We start from the raw sequence: 22,666 nt of genomic DNA, 5'->3' as shown, positions 1-22,666 counted from the left end.
CATCTTTTCCACCTTTTTATACGCTAGTTTATATTAGAAGGCTTGAAGTGTTATGGAGAGGAAATAAGGAAAACCCATACGCGTTGCTACCGCTTGGCGGGCTCGATTCGCACATGCGTTGTGGTGTGGTCAGCATTTTCCCCGACACGAAGAAAGCCTTCCATTTTGCACTCCGTCATAATTTTCCCCTTCACTCTACAGACACTCTACAGACACGAAGAAAGCCTTCCACCTGCGCATACATTTTGCCTGAGTTTATACAAGTTCAGTCATGTTCATCTATGTGTCCTGTCGAGAGCATGCGATGCCCTAATCGTAAATGCTTTTAAAATAGTGTTCACGAACACGACAAAGATATCAACTTCCTTTCTTACGTTCATAGCCCAGCCACATCAACACAGTAGACATACTAGCTGCCTAAGACATTGTTGTCTTTCTAATCCAGAATTCACCTTTCAAACCAAAGTCACAACAACTATCAACATTAACAACAGATTTGTGATGAATATATTTTTGTCGGCATTTTGTTGATTTGTTCGTCACACAATAAATAAATAAAATAAAATAAAATACTGATGAATCACATCCATCAATCTGTCTGTAGGCTACCCACCCCGAGGTAATTCAAGAGGGAAAACTTTAGAACATGCACATCAGTACTTTTTATTTAAATTTTGCAAATCAAAAAAACAAGGGTGGGTTTTTAACTAGTGTAGTGAGAAGTTTTTTTTTTTTTTTTTTTTTTTTTTTTTTTTTTTTTTGTAATTTTAACTCCTTCAAATATTGTATTTTTGTAGACCCCATTATTGATGCTAGAACAAAGACACAGAAATGAAGAGATAACATCACAGTTTCGTGTTCCTATTCCGTGCTTAGCCGGCGCGTAAATGTTCTATGTTTAAATATATTTATTTTTTGTCTGATCACTTGTGAGTTATTTTTTTTGGTTTTCTTTGCTTTCTCTCTCCTCACTCTCTTTCCTACATGGATGGATAAAAATCACCAAAAAACTAATACTACTATGAATTCTCTTAGGTGAGGAAAAAACATTTTCCAATATAATAATAATAATAATAATAATAATAATAATAATAATAATAATAATATGTAGTAGTAGTAGTCGTCGTCTTGTTAGATAAGGAAATGATATGTGTACCCTATTTTCTACTCGCAGGTTTTACTCCCCGACATAAAACCTTAATATAGACACTTGTATTAAGACCCACATGAAAAAAAATAGCTTATCATAGCCCGCCACATCAAGGAGTAAAATTGAGGGAGTAAGATTTGGGAGTACATATAGTAGAACTCATTAGATAATGCTTGCAGAGCAACAAAGGCAAGTTAAGATAGTAGGTTCGCTTATTTTTTGGGTAACAATAAAAATTCGTAGCGACTATTTGAATGTGTGCACTAGGTAAATTTCACCTTGTAACCAGTGGACCTATTTTTTTTTCTTTTTCTTTTACATATTTATTATTATTATTATTATTATTATTATTATTATTATTATTTAAAATAAGTTGAAGTTACGTAAATATAGAAAAATTGTAAGTGAATTGCAAATATAATAATATGGCGGTTGGGGTCACTTGTGATGGCATGTTTGGTAGGGAGGAATTGCAATTCTTTTCCCATTTAATTTAAGAAGTAGAAAATTCTTGAGTTTGGTTGGGAAGAATTACAATTCTATGAAATTACAATTCCTCGATCGGCCAACTGTGTAACGGGTGACGACCAAATCGACTAAGGCTATGCTGTATTACAAGTTAAAGGTGATTACAAGTGACTTTGGTTACAATGTAGAGTGTATCACAAGTGGTGTGATATTGCAGAACGTGAATATGACAAGTGAGGGGAGGACACTCCTATTTATACTAAGTAGGTCGGCTAAGCATTTAATGCTCTGCAGCAAGTGGCTTGACGTGGCGCGATCTCGTTGGCTTGGTCAAACGGTCGTCCTGCAGCTACGCGTAGGTTGATGGTTCGAAACAACAGAGCCATCATTCTTGCAAGATGTCACCTACCTCTCCGTAGGCGCAAGTGGGTTTCCTTTACTTGTAGTATAAGCTAAACCTTCAAACTTACAAAGTGGGTCGCATCATAGGCCGACCGGGTGGCTCTCCGTTGGGCGATCTCACGGGTAATCGTAGAACATCTACACCCATCACGAGATATTTCAATTCGAATGGTACGATTAGTCACAAGTGATTTGATTATGTTTGGTCGATGACTTTGGCAGACTGACCAGATGGTTCTGAGCGGATCGATCGGGTGATCCCTATAGGTAGTTCTTGTGTGTATTACCCATCAACTCCAAAACTCTACCCTAAACTTTTATTCCCACACTCATACTTTTGATGTAAACCAAAATGATGAAAATATTTTATCATAGTTTATCATGTCAGGAAGTAAAAGTAATGGAGTAGGAATTTAGAGTATGTGTAATAATTAAAACTTAAAACTACTACATTATGTTTTTTTTTTTTTTTTTTTTTTTGAATAACTACTGCATTTATGTTTTGAACATAGAAACTGATAGGTATACTCTGGACTATAATTCTCATCATATGTTCAAATTTTATTGGGTAAAAAAAAGAATAAAATTTTAACACACAATTAACTTCTTTTGGATCAATCAAAATATGTCACACCTGCTAAAAAAAATGGTGAGAGTACATATAATATTATATTACTTTTTGAAAATGAAAAATTCATAAGTTTCACTACATGGACTCTTAAGTGGTTGTTTATCAAAGTAGAAAAATTGAGAATTTTCTGAAAAAAAAAAACAAAAAATTTGAAAGGTAGAAAAATGAAAAATAGAAAATTTGTTTACTAAATTTAATCCTCCAAGTTCCTATTCCATTTCCCTTCTCTACTTTTCTTTAACGATTTTAGAGAATTTATAAACAAATTCTCCAAATGGAGAAATGGAGAGACACGCGTGAACCCTACAGTGCACAACAACCAGACGCCCCCTCTTTCTGTCTTGTTTGCGGTTCTCACCTCAAAGCTAGCTTCTTCTTTTTTTTTTTTTTTTTTAATTATTATTATTATTATTATTATTATTATTATTATTATTATTATTATTATTATTATTATTATTATTATTATTATTATTATTATTATTATTATCGTTGTCGTTGTCGTTGTCATGTCATTGTCATTATCATGTCATTGTCTTTCCTGTTACCGTTACAATTATCATCATCATCATCACCATCACCATCACCATCATCATCCACTGCCGCCGCCACCACCACCACCACCATCATCATCAACATGATGTTTGTTGTAGAAATGTACAAAAATTATATGAGAGATTGCAATCAATGGCATCATCATCATCAACATGATGTTTGTTGTAGAAATGTAAAAAAACTATATGAGAGATTGTAATCAACGAGGCTTTGCGTATTTTGTTCGTAATCAAACTAAGCTCTATCATGAATGAAATAGTTATAATTTATTTTTTTTTGAGTGTCACTGGCTCTATTACATTGTAGTATCTGTTCATATACTTTCTCAACCTACTGAAACACAAAGAACCAATAAGGCAATAACGCCTCCACTGAGACTCAAACTTACAATCTTCCAAATGGAAGTCCAACCCGGTAGTTATAATTTATTTAGTAATATGTTTTTATTGACTTTTGTTACATTTTACACATTTAGTATTACTCTATTGAATTTATTTTTATCTTAAAGTTGAATTTGTAAAATGAAATTAGAAAATTGGAGGAATGGAGAATGAAAATTGAAAAACTGAAGAAATAGAAAACTGGAAAAGCAAAAACAGAGAATTGAAGTAAACGGTCCCTTAATTTCTATTACTCCCTAATTTGGCAAGTAATGACAAACCATTTTCATCATATGAGTTTCAAAAAAAGTATCTACATCAAGAGTTTAGGCTTTAATTAGGGTAAAAATTGAAAGTAGAAATTGAAACTTCATTCATCATGTAGTATTTTTCAAAATTAATATATTTATATCACGAGTTTTACTATATCTTCATTTTCTACTTCATTACTTTCTCTTTGATGTGGCAAAAAGTGATAAATTATTTTCATCATTTGAGTTCTAAAAAAATATGCATAAAAAACTTAAGTGTTAAAATACATAAAAATTAAAGATAGAGCATGAAAGTTCAGTAATATATTTTTCTTATATCACTAGCAACTTGGATGATTGATATCATGATGCGTCTCTATTATAGAACTCTTTCGTACAATTATTGTAAATTTTGTTGGGGTAATAAATATCTATTGAATGAAGTTAATTACATGATAATGTATGTGAAATAAATCAAATAATATCTTTATAGCGAGGGACGCAGTCAGGAATTATGTTTAGGTGGTGGGGGGGGGGGGGGGGGCAAAATAGGGACGGATCGGATTCAGAATTTTTTTTTAGTAAAAGTGAAACATTAAAATAAAAGAGATGTTTAAAAAATAAATAAATAAATTACCTAAGAAATATAATTGGATATGGGCGAAAAATAAAGCACATCGAAACTTTATAAAAATATTCATAAAAAAATATGAAACTTAATGAAGCCAAAAAATTGTAAAATATATTAACAACCAAAGGGTTCAAACCCCTGACTTTCATCATTATAACTAATCACATGCTCTACCAACTAAACTAATTCATTTCCTATTAATAATAAACAATTTTTATATACTAATACTCAAACATGTATTATATATACATACATACATTCAAAGATTATATATGGGGTGGGGTGAGGGGGCAGCAGACGCCCTGCCCCCTTTGGCTCCGTGGTCTATGTTTATAGCAAAGCTCATTGGTGTCAACACTTGCATGCAATAATTGTACTAAGCTACTTAGTCCCAAAGGGGTGACCCTTACGTACATTCAGCACATGCATGTCCTTATTGGTATGTCATTCAGTCCATTTCATTCACGTGGCTATTGGTTGTCTTATTAATTTCTCCTATACTGAATCTTATAGGCGCTGTGTACCAGACTTGTTTGTTGTGGGGACGGATAAATTATCAACCACATTATAATGTACAATGACAGAATTTCTTAAAAAATCTCAAAGATCATAGCAAAAATACGTAGATGTTATTAGTAAAGGAAAGTCGATCAATACATGAAGCTGATGTTAATCACTTGCTTTACTTGCAATATGTTGTAAAAGAAACCTTTAAATTATACCCACACATTTCGTTTTTGATTCATAAATTTGTCCAGGACATGAACCTTCTAGTTAATGTATGAATAATTGGGTGTGACCCCAACATTTGGGAGAACCCGTTGGTTTGATTGTCAGAAGGTATTATATGATTTAGGCATGTGGCATTGTCACCCAAGTTGCTAGTGAAATAAGTTCAACCTTGCTTGTGAAGTTCCATGATTTTTTTTTTTGGTTGTTCAGGGTATCCTTCCAGTCGATAGTCAGAGTGAAGTTTCATGATTGAGGCCCGCATCTCATGTTATTCATAGTTGTTTTGATATTTTTGCTCTCATATGAACAAGGATTTCAGAGGATAAAAATTGGATCATATTTTTAAGGCATAAATTAAGTTTATTTTCTTTTTTAAAAAATTATCAAACATTTACCAAAACAACATCATAATCAAATAAAAACTGTTGATAATGGGCAGCAAAAATGTTGATGTATTAGATTCACTTCTCAATATCAGCCAAGAAATTAAGGCTAGAGGAGATTGATACCACTCACGTTTTGCATGTGCGCTTGGTATGTTTGTCTTCCTCAATTAGTTATCTTTTGATGGTGTTAAAATGGTTTCATTTTATATATAATTGTTTGATGATTTAGAACTTCCATAATGGTTAGTTATTTTTGTCGTCTTTGCTATATTGAATCTTAATTACCAGCACTATCATGATATACATATTAATAGGATTTGTTTATTGCGGGGACCGATATATATCATTAATCACATACATTAATTAGAATAGACAATGACAAAATTAAATTTCTTAAAAACTCGGATACCATGACAAAAGTATAAGCAGAACTTAAACATATTATTGGTAAAGTCAAGTTAATATAAAAAGATAATGATGTTATTCAATTGCCTTATTTGCAATGCATTGTGAAAGAAACTTGCAGAATGTATTCACCGGTAAAATGAGCGGAAGAAGTTGGTATTGGGAATTTATTTTTTTTCAAAAAAGTTGAATCTTTAACTCTAAAGATCCTTCATACTCCAACTTGACAAAACATCTAGGAGGATGTAAATCCTAAGATTTCATGATAAGATTGAGATTAGAGAAAATGAATGAATGAGAGATTAAGCGGTACGGTGATGATTAGCTTAGATTTTACTTTTTAGTATCAGTAATTGCAGAGATTTTGCCGTGATTAAGTGTAGATTGCTGTAATATGACGTGGTTTTTTTTTTTTTTTTTTTTTTTTTTTTTTTTTTTTTTTTTAATAATAATACTACTACTTGACTTAAAATTTAAAAAATCCTCAGTTTCATTCAAAAATCTTAAATTCTTTGATAATTGAGTTCAATCCTATTGATACTTTAACTTTGTAATAATTATTGACATATAGTCCCAGAAATATGGGATAATCAATAATAATGTATAGGGAATAACACATAATATAATATGTTACCGAGTCGTTATGTTGAGCATCCGTGTGCACCATGCATGGTGCATGGTGTACAGGATGCAAACACGACGTCGTTTTGACGTCGACTTTTAAAAAAAAAAAATTCAAAATTTCATAACTATACATCCAGAATTGCATAACTATACATCCAGAATTGCATAACTACACATCCATAACTTCATAACTATAAATTCAGAATTGCATAACTTCATAACTATACATTTAGAATTGCATAACTACACATCCATAATTTCATAACTATAAATCCAAAATTGCATAACTATACATCCATAATTTCATAACTATACATTCAGAAATTATGCACAACATAATGTTAGTTGTTAACGGATATCGAAACTGAATTATTTTTTTTTTAAAGTTGGACGTGCGTTTTTAGTCAAAACGATGTCGTTTTTGCATCCGTGTGCACCATGCATGCACAACATAATTTGCCTATGTTAACTATATGGGCCTAATATATTAATTGCAAATACATAATATAATAAACTATAAATTAATTTTCTATTAAATAATTTTATTTTATTAGTATACAAATTGTGCAAACTTATACAAATTAAATAATAAATATTTTATGATAGTTTATATTTAATTTTTGTGTGTTTTTAAATATGTTATGAAATATATTAAAGATTGGAATGTTTTAATATATTGCTTCATATTATCTATTTGTTTTAATCTTATTCATTCAATTGATATTTTAAATAAAAAATACTTTTCTTTTATATTATATAACAATGGATTCTTAGCGAATTATAAACAAGTCTCTGTAACTGATTGGTGTAAAAGGGTTAATTAGCACATAATATTAATGGTTAAACGAATTCTTAAAATGTTTAATAGGTTGACCGTTGAGACACGAAGCATTACGGGTCAACCCTTTAATAACCACTTAAAATAAACAAAGTTACATTCAAAACCAATGGAACTATTACAAATTTGACAAAATTTTGTGAAAATTGAACCTATTTCCGTTTAATAACTTGCTAAAATAGTTCTTAATATGTTTAACAGGTTAACAATAATAACCACATAAAATAAACACTAACAAATCAAATGTCAAGTTACATTATTCAAAACAAATGGAACTATTACAAATTTGACAAAATTTTGTGAAAATTGAACCTATTTCCGTTTAACAACTTGCTGAAAATTGAACCTATTTCCGTTTAATAACTTGCTTAAAATAAAAAGTGCTATATCACCTAAGTCATTAATTATAGGGATTCCCTAATGCTTTCCCTGGCCAAATGACTTGGGGACAATGTGCTGAACCACCACACCAACTAAGTTGATTACAAAGTTGTCGAGATACATGTATATGATAGCGATGTGATATTATTTTACAAAACTTCCCTTCTTAAAATTTCCTTAATTTTGTCCTGCTCCCTCAATAGATTAACTGTCAACTCCCCAAGCTCAATGACACTGTTTCCATTATTTAACATCCTCAGTCTTACAAGGGATTTGTAACAAATGAAAATGGTTAACCAAAAAGGATTTTAAAAATTAAAAAAAAAAATAGTTACTTTTAAATAGAGGTGGTCAAAGTCCGGGTCTGTGTCAAGTCAAGGCTGATCCTGGGCTTAGGCTAGCACAGACTAGGACCGACCATGAATTACTTGAGTCGGTTCTGTCAGGTTGATCCCATGTCTGAGCCCGTGCCTCTTGTGGGCCAGTCCTAGGCTAGACCCAAGATTAAGATTATTATTATTATTATTCACATAAAATAATTATAATTTGTTTGGATTAAAATAATATTTGACCCACTAACATTATTGTTAAAAACCAAAGTCATATCTAATTGAGCGCATTTCAATTTTTTGATACAATAATGTTGATATATATATATATATATATATATATATATATATATATATATATACACACACACTAATAAGAGCCCAAGAGAGTTAGGCCTATAATGGGTAGAAAAAATGGCGGTCACAGATTTTAATCAAATGAATGGCTCAGATTGATTAAAAGATTGATAAGATTTAAATTTTACACTAAAATTTTCTAAAATACCCACACACCGTTACTAATTCCGTTAAAATTTTAAGAATTGCCGTTAGTTCATCGTTAACTTACTCATTGATTTCAATAAAAAAAAAAAAAAAAAAAAAAAAAAAAAAAAAAGGTCTTAGGTTCGAATCTCATCCCAGTCAAATTAAAGTTGGCATAATTAGTACTCTATTTTACTCTTATTAAATTACTAGTTTTTTACGCGCATTGCACGATTGGGATAATGCCCAATGTTTTTTTTTTTAAATAAGTACTTTAAAGTATATTAAGGCAAGATTATATTAAAATTGTTCATGCATAGATAATTGAAGGTTGAATTTGCGTATTTATTATTTAAATAGGTAATTCTTCTCCCAAAGGTTGAGTCCCCAACCCCATGGGCCCCCCACACTCCGACCCGACAGAGCATTGTAGGAAGTTGTAAATCACGGTGACTCAATGGTTCAGCAGACAGGACCAAATGCCGGTGCGAACAAGGAATCTGCCCACTTTGGACATAATTCTCGCACTGCCGCCGCCGAGGATCGAACATTGGTCTCTTCTCCCAAATATTGCCCACTAAACCATTGAGCTAAGCCCGGGCGAGTTAAATAGGTAATTCTAAGTTTACAAATGCAAGATAATATAGTCAAGATTGATTATAATTGTCAATAAAATAATTGTATAGGTATGGTTGAAACCAAATACGGGACATAAGGGAGAACAAATAAAAATTAGGGCATAAAATATTAAATATATACTAATATTGTTTGAGGAGATTTCGACATTAGGATTTGTGGTTAATTTCTATTAAGACTTTAATATTAGAATTAGATTAATGGTGTAATTATAATTCTATATTAGACGTTAATATTAGAATTAGACTAACGGTGAATTAACGGTATCTAACGGAAAAGTTAAATGGATAATCATATTATTAAGGATAAATTAGAAAAACTTTTAAAAAAATCAAAACCTGAACAATTTGAACCATTCATTTGATTTAATAATTTGGCGGTCATTTTTTCTACCCAATGTTAATAATTAAATAAATTCGTTGGTCAAATCCGCTAATATAATCCGCGCGCTAACTGCTGATTGTCAAACAAGGACATTGCAAGGTAGTTCTCACTTCAATTTGTTGTGTGATTTGAATACTCTCTTTGTCACGAAATCTCTCAAGTAGTTAATATAGTTGGCTTTATTAATTATATATTTTTTTAATTTTTTTCATGGCATTAATAAAATACTTGGTAAATAAATCTATAGCATTATTTTGTATTATAACTTTGATATTTGATTAGAAAAATAGTGCACAAAAAAGATAATAGACAATATAGTGAATATAATCAATTGATGAATTTGAATGTAAAAATATTTACATTTGAGAAAAATAAAGACAATATAACTAATGAAAATATTACTCTTAATTAATTTATTGATAATGAATAATTTTTTTCACTGAATTAAGACATTGTAAGGACAATGTAGCGAATATAATCAATTAATAAATTTGAATATAAAGAATTTTTATATTGTAGAAAAATAAAGACAATATAACTAATACAATTATTTCTCTTATTTAATTTATTGATAATGAATATTTTTTTTTTGAATAAAGGCATTGTGGACACATAATTCTAAATTAAAGAAATGCATATCTATAATTTTTTGTTGTAGCTACTAAATTATCATTTATATCTACTATACTAAATAAATTATAAAATAATTTAAATGATAATTTAGTAGCTACAACAAAAAATTATAGATATGCATTTCTTTAATTTAGAATTATGTGTCCACAATGCCATTATTCAAAAAAAAATATTCATTATCAATAAATTAAATAAGAGAAATAATTGTATTAGTTATATTGTCTTTATTTTTCTACAATATAAAAATTCTTTATATTCAAATTTATTAATTGATTATATTCGCTACATTGTCCTTACAATGTCTTAATTCAGTGAAAAAAAATTATTCATTATCAATAAATTAATTAAGAGTAATATTTTCATTAGTTATATTGTCTTTATTTTTCTCAAATGTAAAAATTTTTACATTCAAATTCATCAATTGATTATATTCACTACATTGTCTATTATCTTTTTTTTGCACTATTTTTCTAAATAAATATAAAAGTTATAATACAAAATAATGCTATATATTTATTTACCAAGTATTTTATTAATACCATGAAAAAATTAAAAAAAATATATAATTAATAAAGCCAACCATATTAACTACTTGAGAGATTTTGTGACAAAAAGAGTATTCAAATCACACAACAAATTGAAGTGAGAACTACCTTGCAATGTCCTTGTTTGACAATCAGCAGTTAGCGCGCGGATTATATTAGCGGATTTGACCAACGAATTTATTTAATTATTAACATTGGGTAGAAAAAATGACCGCCAAATTATTAAATCAAATGAATGGTTCAAATTGTTCAGGTTTTAATTTTTTTTTAAATTTTTCTAATTTATCCTTAATTATATGATTATCCATTTAACTTTTTCGTTAAATACCGTTAATTCACCGTTAGTCTAATTATAATATTAACGTCTAATATAGAATTATAATTACACCATTAATCTAATTCTAATATTAAAGTCTTAATAGAACTTAACCACAAATCCTAATGTCGAAATCTCCTCAAACAATATTAGTATATATTTAATATTTTATGCCCTAATTTTTATTTGTTCTCCCTTATGTCCCGTATTTGGTTTCAACCATACCTATACAATTATTTTATTGACAATTATAATCAATCTTGACTATATTATCTTGCATTTGTAAACTTAGAATTACCTATTTAACCCGCACGGGCTTAGCTCAATGGTTTAGTGGACAGTATTTGGGAGAAGAGACCAAGGTTTGAACCTCAGCGGCGGCAGTGCGGGAATTATGTCCAAAGTGGACAGATTCCTTGTTCGCACCGACATTTGGTCCTGTTTGCTGAACCATTGAGTCACCGTGATTTACAACTTCCTACAATGCTCTGTCGGGTCAAAGTGTGGGGGGCCCTTGGGGTAGGGGACTCAACCTTTGGGAGAAGAATTACCTATTTAAATACGCAAATTCAACCTTCAATTATCTATGCATGAACAATTTCAATATAATCTTGCCTTAATATACTTTAAAGTACTTATTTAAAAAAAAAAACATTGGGCATTATCCCAATCACGCAATGCGCGTAAAAAACTAGTGTGTATATATATATATATATATATATATATATATATATATATATATATATATATATATATATATATATATATATATATATATATATATATATATATATACTAATAAGAGCCCAAGAGAGCTAGGCCTATAATGGTTAGAAAAATGACGGTCAAATTTTTTAATCAAATGAATGACTTTGATCAGATTTTAATTTTTCTTTGAGATTTCCTAATTTATCCTTAATTATATGATTATTTGCTAAATTTTTCGTTAAATATTATCTTTTCCGTTAATTTCTGTTAGTTCACACTGTTAAGTTTGCATAATTAGTATTATATTTTACACTTATTAAAATAAATAATAATTTAGTAGCTACAACAAAAAATAATAAATATGCATTTCTTTAATTTAGAATTATGTGTCTACAATGTCTTTATTCAAAAAAAAAGTATTCATTATCAATAAATTAAATAAGAGAAATAATTTCATTAGTTATATTGTCTTTATTTTTCTCCAATATAAAAAATCTTTGTATTCAATTTCATCAATTAATTATATTCACTACATTGTCCCTACTCGGCGCCTAATCAGCTAGTTAGCCGGCCAACCAACTAATTAAAAGCCACCTAAGGCTGAAATCGTATCGGCCTAGGGCGCCTAGGCGGACGCCTATGCTGATTTTTACAACATTGATATAAAGTATATGTCATTAAAAACTTTAATTGAGAACTTTTAAATCTCACATATATAGCGATACCCATACGCCCTGGGTGAAAAAATAGAGTTAAGACAAAACACAATATCTGTTAGCACATGTGGAATCAAACCAGCAAAGGAAAGCCAAAGCTGCCATATCTTTCTGTTAAGTTAGTTAGGAGGCAGTTTTCCTTAACCACCTTTCCCTCCTCTTTTCTGTTATCATCTGCTTCTGTACTGCTTGTGTATATATAGAAGGCCAAGCTGCCTGAGAACTTTTTTTTGATTGGATTTTGAATACAAAAAGTCTTTCTTTTCTGCTTCACTCTCAACATGGTATCAAAGCCTTGATGGCTTGGAGGACACCCTCACTAAACACAACTCGTCCTACAATGGCCACAAACCCCAGCTCCTCAAATCTAAATCAGATTCCCACCCCAAACCCCATGGCTGCCTATGATCCTAAGGATCGAATTGATCCTCTCCATCTGCATCCAAGCGAGAGCCCTTCGTTGCAGCTGGTGACTGCACAGTTAGAAGGAAGAGCTAATTACCATTCGTGGGCACGAGCAGTAGAGATGGCCCTGAGATCGAAAAACAAATTGGTGTTTGTAGATGGCACAATGCCAATCCCAAGCAAAGCAGATCCCAAGTTCTTCTACTGGGATCAATGTAACACTATGGTACTCTCCTAGATTCTCAGAGCCGTGTCACCTACCATTGGAAGAAGCGTGCTATTGATCAACACAGCTGAAGGAGTCTGGAAGGACCTGAAGAAGAGGTTCAGCCAGCAAGATGTATTCCGAGTTGCAGAGATTCAGTCAGAGATTCATCAAGTAAAGCAAGGTACTCTGATTGTCAATGACTATTTTACTCATCTGAAGCTTCTATGGGATGAACTGTTTATTTTAAGACCTATTCCCTCTTGTGAATGCTCACCTAGCTGTGAATGTGGAAGGAAATTGTCTGAGAAAATCAGAGAAAATCTTGAGAGTGATATGTTGGCAACCTTTCTCATGGGTCTGAATGAGAATTTCACAAACACCAAACGACAAATAATGTTGATGAAACCTTTACCTGATGTTGGGGAAGCCTTCTCCATGGTTTCCCAGCAAGAGAGACAGGTGATTGGTGAATCAAGTAGCTTTGGAGAAAGTCTGACAGAGGCAAGTGTATTCTTTACCAAGAATGATAACAGGAGGACATTCTCTGGTCAGAAACAGAAACCAATATGTAGCTATTGTGGGTATACTGGCCATACTGTGGACAAATGCTACAAAAAGCATGGATACCCACCTGGTTGGAAGCCAAGAAGCAAAGTTGTAGGGGCTGCCAATCAACTTCAGACAAGTGCACAAGAAGGTGTTGTCACATAAGCTGTTCCATCTATTAATCAAGAAGATTTCAGAAGATTCATGGAGTTTATGCACCATGAAAGAGCAAGTAGCTCACCCCTTGCTGTTGTTCCTCAAGCTAATGCAATTGCAGCAAATTTCATCCCAGATACCATAATTGAAGGTAATTCTGTTGATTCTAATAGTAATCTGGCAAGTCCTCAATCCCTATGGATCTTGGACAGTGGTGCCACACATCATATTGTTTGCAATATAAACTTACTGCATAATCCCAAGAAAGTTAAAGGTATCTTTGTGGATCTACCTAATGGAAGTCAAGCTCAAGTTTCCCACATTGGGACTGTTCAGTTCACTGCTGAAATGGTTCTCTTAGATGTGCTGTGTGTGCCTATCTTTCAGTATAATTTAATATCACTGGGTGAACTCACAAGAAAGGCACAATGTCAGATTATTTTCCATGCTAATCAGTGTGTCATACAGGATCAACACCTTGGGAAGATGATTGGTATGGCTGAATTGAGGAGAGGACTTTACCAGCTTGTTCACTCTACTCTTCCTGTCTGCAATTTGCAATGTAAACCTACTGTCAATGTCTGTATTTCTTGGCATGCTAGGTTAGGACATCCCTCTGAGGGCAAAATTAGATTGTTGCATGCCCTAGACAACAAGATTTGTAATGACAAACCAAGTGTTTGTGACTATTGTCATTTTGCAAAGCAAAAAAGGCTGCCATTTAAGCCTAGTCTTTCTAATTCAACAAATTGTTTTGATCTTGTTCATGTGGACATATGGGGCCCATATCAAACTGCTACCATCTATGGTCACCAATACTTCTTAACCCTTGTTGATGACTATAGTAGGGCTACTTGGGTCTATTTAATGAGGAAGAAGAGTGAGGTCAAGCAAATCATGCAGGGTTTCTGTGAACAAATCAAAACACAATTTGGGGGTAATATCAAATGCATCAGGTCTGATAATGGGAAAGAGTTCAGCTTAGAAGAGTTCTATCAAAGCAAGGGTATCTTACACCAAACATCTTGTGTGTATACCCCTCAGCAGAATAGTGTAGTTGAGAGGAAGCATGGTCACATCTTGGCTGTGGCAAGGTCCCTAAAATTCCAAGCTAATCTGCCTGAAGATCTCTGGGGTGATTGCATCCTCCATGCTGTATATCTAATCAATAGACTTCCCTCAGCTGCCCTGGATAATAGAATTCCCTATCAGATTCTATTTAGTAAGATGCCACAGTACCAACATTTGAGAGTTCTTGGTTGTCTTGCCTTTGCTGTCATCCCTAGCTGTCAAAGGAACAAATTATCACCAAGAGCTAGGAAATGTGCCTTTTTAGGCTTTGCAAATGGAGTTAAGGGGTACAAGCTCCTTGATCTACAATCTAGAGAAGTGTTCCTGTCTAGAGATGTGCACTTCTATGAAGATGTATTCCCATTTCAGAATTTTCAAGATAATCAGTCTAGAGAGTTGGTCCTGCCTTCTGAGGAATTGGCTTGTTCAGGCAGTGATGATATTGCACCTGTCACTCCTGGTCTAGTGACTGATCAGCCTCAGCCTCAGCCACCAGAATCAAGCCAGAACAGTGAGCCCCCTACAGAAGTGACACAGCTGCCTCAACTCAGAAGGTCAAACAGACCAAAGACCACACCTGCTTACCTGAGTGACTTTGCATGTCATAATGTAGCCACTAAGCAAACTTCCCCACACCACATCTCCAAGGTATTATCTTATGATGGTTTGCCACAAGAGTTCAAGGTGTTCTCTGTTAACACCATGCTTGTCAAAGAGCCTAAGAACTATAATGAAGCTATCAAACAAGATTGCTGGAAGAAAGCTATGGAACAAGAGATCAATGCACTGCAGGCCAATGACACTTGGATAGTCACTGATCTTCCTCCTAATAAAGAGCCCATAGGATGTAAATGGGTATACAAAACCAAGCTAAAGGCTGATGGGACCATAGAAAGGTACAAGGCAAGGTTGGTTGCCAAAGGGTTTACTCAAACTCCTGGTTTAGACTACTTAGATACCTTTAGTCCTGTGGCTAAGATTACAACTATCAGAATGCTGTTGGCTGTCTCAGCTATAAAAGGTTGGGCTCTTCACCAACTTGATGTAAATAATGCCTTTCTACATGGTGATTTAAAGGAGGATGTCTACATGAAGCTCCCACCTGGTTTTACACCTCTCAAACCAGGGCATGTATGCAAGTTAATCAAGTCTCTATATGGTTTAAAGCAGGCAAGCAGGCAGTGGAATATCAAACTAACCAAGGAGTTACTGCATATGGGATTTAAACAGGCAGCCTCTGATCCATCTCTCTTCATCAGAGGAAAAGAAGGGAAATTTGTGGCTCTACTAATATATGTTGATGATGTGGTGTTGGCAAGCCCAGATTTAAACCAAATCCAACAGATAAAGAAGCACTTAGATGATGTGTTTCATATAAAGGATCTGGGGCCTCTAAAGTTTTTCCTAGGACTGGAAATTGCAAGGAGTAATGCTGGGATCTCTATGTCTCAAAGAAAATATGCATTGGAACTTCTTGAGGAAACAGGTTTCCTCCTTAGCAAACCAGCAAAGACTCCCATCCTTACCTCAGTCAAGCTAAGCAAAAATATTGGTGAAAAGTTAGAGGATGTCACTCAATACAGAAAGCTTATAGGGAAGCTTCTATACCTCACTATAACAAGGCCAGACATCAGTTATGCCACTCAACAACTCTCTCAGTTTCTTGATTGTCCTACTAACATCCATATGCAGGCAGCTCATAGAATATTGAGGTACAATATCACTTCAGATCAGTTTTCCATTGTCGAAAAGCATGCAGTTTGAGGTCGGACTCAATCAGCTTGTCTATACCGGATTGAATTAGTTCTAAAAAAAATGGATGACAAGATCATATCGGTCCTACGTTATCCCTGCACCGGTGAAACTTGTGGACATATTAACTCACGGATTCACATATGTTGTAAAGATTTGAGTGGCTTGCAAAATTTGCCACATCCCTTCCTGGTTTGCCTGTATTTTTGGCAAAACTTTAGTGAATTAAACTATCATTTAAGATGTGTGTCTCATAGATTTGGAGTATTTTTTTCGATGTCTCAAATTGCTTCTTTCTACTCGTTTTTATTTCTACAGATTATTCTTCTGGTCTTGTGTGTTGGTCTGTTGGAACTAGTGTTGCAATACAGTCTAAATGTATTGACTATTGAGTAATAAACAATGGTGAGCTGGGAGAACATGTGCTTGATGATGTATCAGTCCGGCCTCGTAATATATAACATGTATATAATTTGTTAAGTAAAAATATATAATAAGTTAATCGGACATAATTCACTATGTAAGTGAACTTTGGTCTACAAATCTACAATATAACAATTGATTGAAAGGGTCGGTCCCATTTGAATAACATGAGATGCTACAATCATAGAACTTCACAAGCAAGATTGTAGTTATTTCACTACCAAGTTGGGTGACAATATATGCTAAATCATATCAATATATATACATCATACAGCATCTGACTATATATATATATATATATATATATATATATATATATATATATTCTAAGCTAAAATAGAGCAATACATATATATTTTATTGACACTGCATGCTGCAGAACGTAAAACAAACTAGAGTTGCACTATGTTAAATGGGAATAGGGATGGCCTTAAGAGGACAATCTTTAGCGATTGCAATGCCAAACTTCTCCTTCATGTCCAAATCTTTGGGTGCAATGTTTCCCTCAAGCTTCCAATGGAATGAGTTCAACAACGACCCCAACATTACAGGGACTGTTTTTGTTGCCAGTGGCAATCCGGGACAAATTCTTCTGCCTCCGCCAAATGGAATAAGCTCAAAATCTTGCCCCCTAATGTCCATTTCTAAATTTTGAAACCTCTCAGGTTTGAAAACTAATGGTATCTCCCAAATGTTGGGGTCACGTCCAATTGCCCACACATTAACTAGAATCTGCGAGTCCTTTGGAATAGTGTATCCACATAGGTTGACTTCGTGTTCAACTTTACGCGGAATCAAGAATGGAACAGGTGGGTGCATTCTAAAGGTTTCTTTCAGGATGCATTGCAAGTAAGGCAGACGAGTAACATCAGCTTCCTGTATTGGCTTGCCTTTACCAATAACATCTGCAAGCTCCACTTGTGCTTTCAACATGGTCTCAGGGTTCTTAAGAAGTTCGGCCATTGCCCACTCTAATGTGCTTGATGATGTATCAGTCCCGGCAGCAAATAAATCCTATTAACATGTATGAGTTGCGACAGTGCCGGTAAGGTTCAATATAGCAGATAAAATAACCAATAATGTGAATTGAAGGGGGCTAACATTAACATACCAAGACCATGTGCTGAATGTGAGTCCTATCAATCTCCTCAGGCCTTTCTTTGCTGACATTGAGAAGTGAATCTAATGCATCATCATTTTTGTTGCCATTCATTTTCCTCTCCTCCAGCCTTTCATCAATCAAATCTTGGAAAAGGTCGAGAGCCTTAGTGAAATGGCCTGTCATGCGAAGCCGGATACCCTGGGGATCAAACTTTCCAAGAAAGGGAAAGTAGTCAACCAGGTTGGGCTTTCCAGCTTCCACCATTATATTCCACACCAAATCTTTGAACTCTTTACCGGAATCCGAATAAGGGTCGGTTAAATCTTTAGAGAAAATGGTGTTGGACAGCAAATTGAGGGTAGTCCTGAAAGCTGCACGCCCAATATCCACCGCTTCCCCTACCTCACTGCTCTTTTGGCAGTAGATTATAAGCTCCTGGATCTTTTTTGCCCTCAGCTGCTGGTTGGTGTCGAGCCTGTTGCCGGAAAAGATGTTGGAATTCATGATCTTACGAAGGGCTCTCCACTTGGAGGCAACAGGGAGAAAAATAACAGAGAATTGGGAATGGTTTTTGGCTTGCAGAGCATCAGGGATTGAGCGGTGGGTAGAGAAGGCTAAGTCTTGCTTCTGCAGAGCTTGTTTGGCCATGGCGGATGAGGAAATGACCACTGTGTTTATCATGCCCAGTTTTAGATTCATAACAGGACCATATTTTTGGGCTAACCGGGCTAGGGATTTGTGGGGTTGCTTTCCCAATAAGTTAAGGTTTCCGATGACCGGCAATGGAACTGGCCCTGGTGGAAGCCTTTTGCCTACACTCTTACTACTACTTCTTTTTGCTAGTAAACACAGGCCTTGGACCAAAGTCCAGGCAAACACTACAGCTACTACACAGCTCTGGAAATCCATTCTCTTTCTCTCCCTCTATTCAATCCCAATCCGGTCTTTATATATTAAATGTAAGTTGATTCTTTCCACCACCCAATCCAATTAATCCATCTAGAAAGGCCGATGTAGATCGGCCTGGTCCCTGCGGCTACTTCAATAATAATCCTACATCTTTTCTTAGGAATTGCATTACATAGGTATTTTGGTCTTTATAATTATATCAAACACTATTAATTAAAATTCCTAATAATTCTAATCATAACTATCAAACAATGAAATTTAAATTTATACTTTATTCACACCTTATTCATTTTCCACAGAATTACAATTATTTTCTCCAATAATTTAATTCAATTCTTTTCCCCAATAATCTCATTCTTGTAACCAAATGGCTCAAAATAAGAAAGTATTGCAATGATAAACTTAACCTTGAGTTAAAGTACATCATATCTTTTAACACTTGTGTAGTATGTAATATGTAAAAGGAAAAATGTTACATGTATTCCTGATAGCATAAATTAGACCGGATGTTACGAATACGTATGTTGTGAACAAGTAGAAGGGCATTCAGTCAATCAATTGGCCGGTCGGTCTACCGGGGTGATGACCGAATGAACTAAGGTTATGTTGTATTACAAGTAAAAGGTGATTACAAGTGACTTTCGTTACAATGTAAAGTGTATCACAAGTGGTGTGATATTACAGAGCAATGAATATGACAAGTGAGGGAAGGACCCTCCTATTTATAATAAACAAGTCAGATAAGCATTTAATGCTCTGTCACAAGTGGCTTGATTTGGCGTGCTCTCGTTGGCTCGGTCAAGCGGTCGTCCTGCTACTACGTGTAAGTTAATTGTTCGAAATAACAAAGTCGTCATTCCTGCAAACTGTTAGCCGCCTCTCTACAAGCACAAGTGGGTTCTTTAATTGTAGTGTAAGTTAAACCTTCCAACTTGTAAAGTGGGTCACGTCGTAGACCAACCGAGTGACCCTAGGCTAACCGACCGGGTGATCCCTATGGGTAGTCCTTGTGTGTATTTACCCATCAACTCTCAAACTCTACCCTCAACTTTTACTCCCACACTCATACTTTTGATGTAAACCAAAATGATGAAAATATTTTATCATAGTGTATCATGTAAGGAAGTAAAAATAATGGAGTAGAAATTGAGAGTAAACAAGTAGTAAAACTTAATTAAAAGTACCGCATTTAATTTGTTTCGAAAATAGAAACTGATAGGTATACTTTTATGGACTATAATTCTCATCATATGTTCGAATTTTATTGGGTAAAAAACATAAAGAATAAAATTGTAGCTCACAACTTCTTCTGGATCAATCAAAGTATGTCACACCTGTTAAAAAAATGGTAAAAGTACATGTAATATTATATTACTTTTTGAAAATGAAAATTCATAAATTCCACTACATAAACTCTTATTTTCTATTATTCTGATCTCTTACTTTTATCCCTGATTAGATCATGTCCGTTGAGAAAATGAACAACTTGAGCCCTCCAAAATAAGAAGTTTCGATAAGTCAATTTGACACTGATGAAGTGATGAGCTATGGAGAGTATGGTTACGGTTAACGGTTGAAACAACCAATGAGGGAGGGGCATTAGAAACGGTTCATTCAGAGGAATTGACATATACATTGGTTATTGAATAAAAACTCTAGCTAGTTGATACCAGAGAATTGGTTGTAAACGAGTACAGGGCCTAAGTATATATATAAGAGGAGACAGATGGAGACTGGGATGGGGTAGACTCAAATCCATAGATGGAGTCCTAATAATACTAACATTATTGTATTCTTTATAAAATATAGAATCTTTAATTATTTTTATTAGTTGTAATTGATTAGTAGCCGCTCAATTTTTCTACGTGTTAATAAAGAATTTATATAATAAAGTGTATAAAACTACTGACCTATTGCGAAGCTAATTTCCATATGCAAGTAAGAGATGGATTGACAATAAGAATATAAGATAATGATATATACAAAAAGACTCAATGTCATAATGACAAGTTAGGAGTAAATATTACTTAGTGATCGATTTTAATACATTGAGTGGTTGATCGGTTAAAATCAACATGGTGGTGGGTAGTTGAACAACTTTTTTTTAATATATATATAAATAATTACAATTAATTTAATTTACATGGAACAAAATCGAAATACGTAGCGGACAATAGATATGACTGATGTCCTTTTAATTTACTAAGTGTCTTAATCGAAGACTTGCTACGATACATATAATTTATGGAAAATACCATATGTACTTCCATTCTCTACTCCTAATTTTTATTCTCATACTTAAAATTTTGATGTAAATACTTATGGGGATTATTTCCTATCCACCTACACATCAAATTTTGGTCAAATCCGGACCCACTCCTGGGGAGGAACCCGACCCGACCATCGCCAACCAATTGCAAATATTTTTCCAACCTTAGCTCCAGCCGAGCAAAGGGTCAGACGATTGGACTTAAGAGCAATAATAGTCACTTCCGCCCCGACTTAACCAAGGTCGGGACCGGCTTGCCGACCTGGTTCTCTTGGCTGAGTGTGGGGCAAAGCGCCTAGTGAATCAGGAACCTTTCTCCACGTAGTTGAGCCCCTTTGGGCCCTGGTCTGCTCCTGTGCGTGGACTCGACATGTTGTGCATGCTGAGAGTCTGGTACATGTTCCTCATCTCTCCTATAAATATCGCATTTATTGCGAGGATGTCGACTTTTGGCTATTTCTACAATTTAAACCAACAAACATGCTAGACAAAGGGTCCGCAAGCGGAACCGATCCTAAGACTATCTCATGCTCTCGTAGTCGATATCGCCCGTATATATTACATGAGACACGTTTACAGGGACCCACATGAAGAAAATAACCTATCAGCGCCCGCCACATCAGAGAGTAAGATTTGAAAGTACACGTAGTAGAACTCATAATTTATATGAATTAACTATTGTCCTTTGGATTTTAATTAAAGAAACATATAATTTAGGAAAATTTATAGGCAATCCAATCACTTAAAATTGAAATCGAATGATGTATATAGATTTGTCTTTAATACCAAATTAGATCATGTGATTTGTCTCAACTAAAAATTAAAATTGATGATCAAACTATGCACTTACATTCTATATATTATATGCTCAACAATTGAATTATCATTACATGATGAACATTCATAGTCAGGAATATTCTCGTAATAATATGAGCTAATTCTAATTTTAATCTTTCGCTTATAGTATTTTTTTTTTTTTGTTTTTTGTTTATTTTTTATTCTTAAGTTCAAAATTGATTTTTGTTGATAAAGATATGAAAGTGAGAAAAAAATTAAAAAAATTTAAAAAAAAATTAAAAAAAAGTGTGTTGGTCATGGCTTTGTGCTTGCTGGCCGCACTTGGTGCCCAAAACGTGCACTAAAAACAAAGCACCATTAAACGAAAAACTTATTCTTATAGTCACTTAAGAAAACACATTAAATAACTATGTTGTAGTTGCTCTTATATTCACTAACAAGTTAAG

At 33.7% G+C, this 22,666-nt stretch overlaps 1 protein-coding gene and 1 long non-coding RNA gene across 2 annotated transcripts; one reads left to right on the top strand and one right to left on the bottom strand.

The window, feature by feature from the left end:
* Nucleotides 1–324: 324 nt before the first annotated feature.
* On the top strand, nt 325–17,439 carry LOC109189003. The gene is made up of 3 exons (XR_002055525.1): nt 325–335; nt 13,696–13,701; nt 17,341–17,439. It is a non-coding gene; the product is annotated as an uncharacterized LOC109189003 (long non-coding RNA).
* Nucleotides 17,440–17,481: 42 nt separating this feature from the next.
* Nucleotides 17,482–19,187, bottom strand: LOC109188990 (geraniol 8-hydroxylase-like). Its single transcript, XM_019339668.1, has 2 exons — nt 18,254–19,187; nt 17,482–18,156 (listed from the first exon to the last, which is right to left on the bottom strand). The coding sequence occupies exons 1-2, from the start codon at nt 19,151–19,153 to the stop codon at nt 17,551–17,553; spliced, it is 1,506 nt and encodes a 501-aa protein (XP_019195213.1). The 5' UTR covers nt 19,154–19,187; the 3' UTR covers nt 17,482–17,550.
* Nucleotides 19,188–22,666: the final 3,479 nt, after the last annotated feature.

This window comes from Ipomoea nil, unplaced genomic scaffold, assembly GCF_001879475.1.
Source record: "Ipomoea nil cultivar Tokyo-kokei standard unplaced genomic scaffold, Asagao_1.1 scaffold1509, whole genome shotgun sequence".
NCBI classification, from domain to species: Eukaryota; Viridiplantae; Streptophyta; class Magnoliopsida; order Solanales; family Convolvulaceae; genus Ipomoea; species Ipomoea nil.
This window is presented reverse-complemented; position numbering and strand designations above follow the sequence as displayed.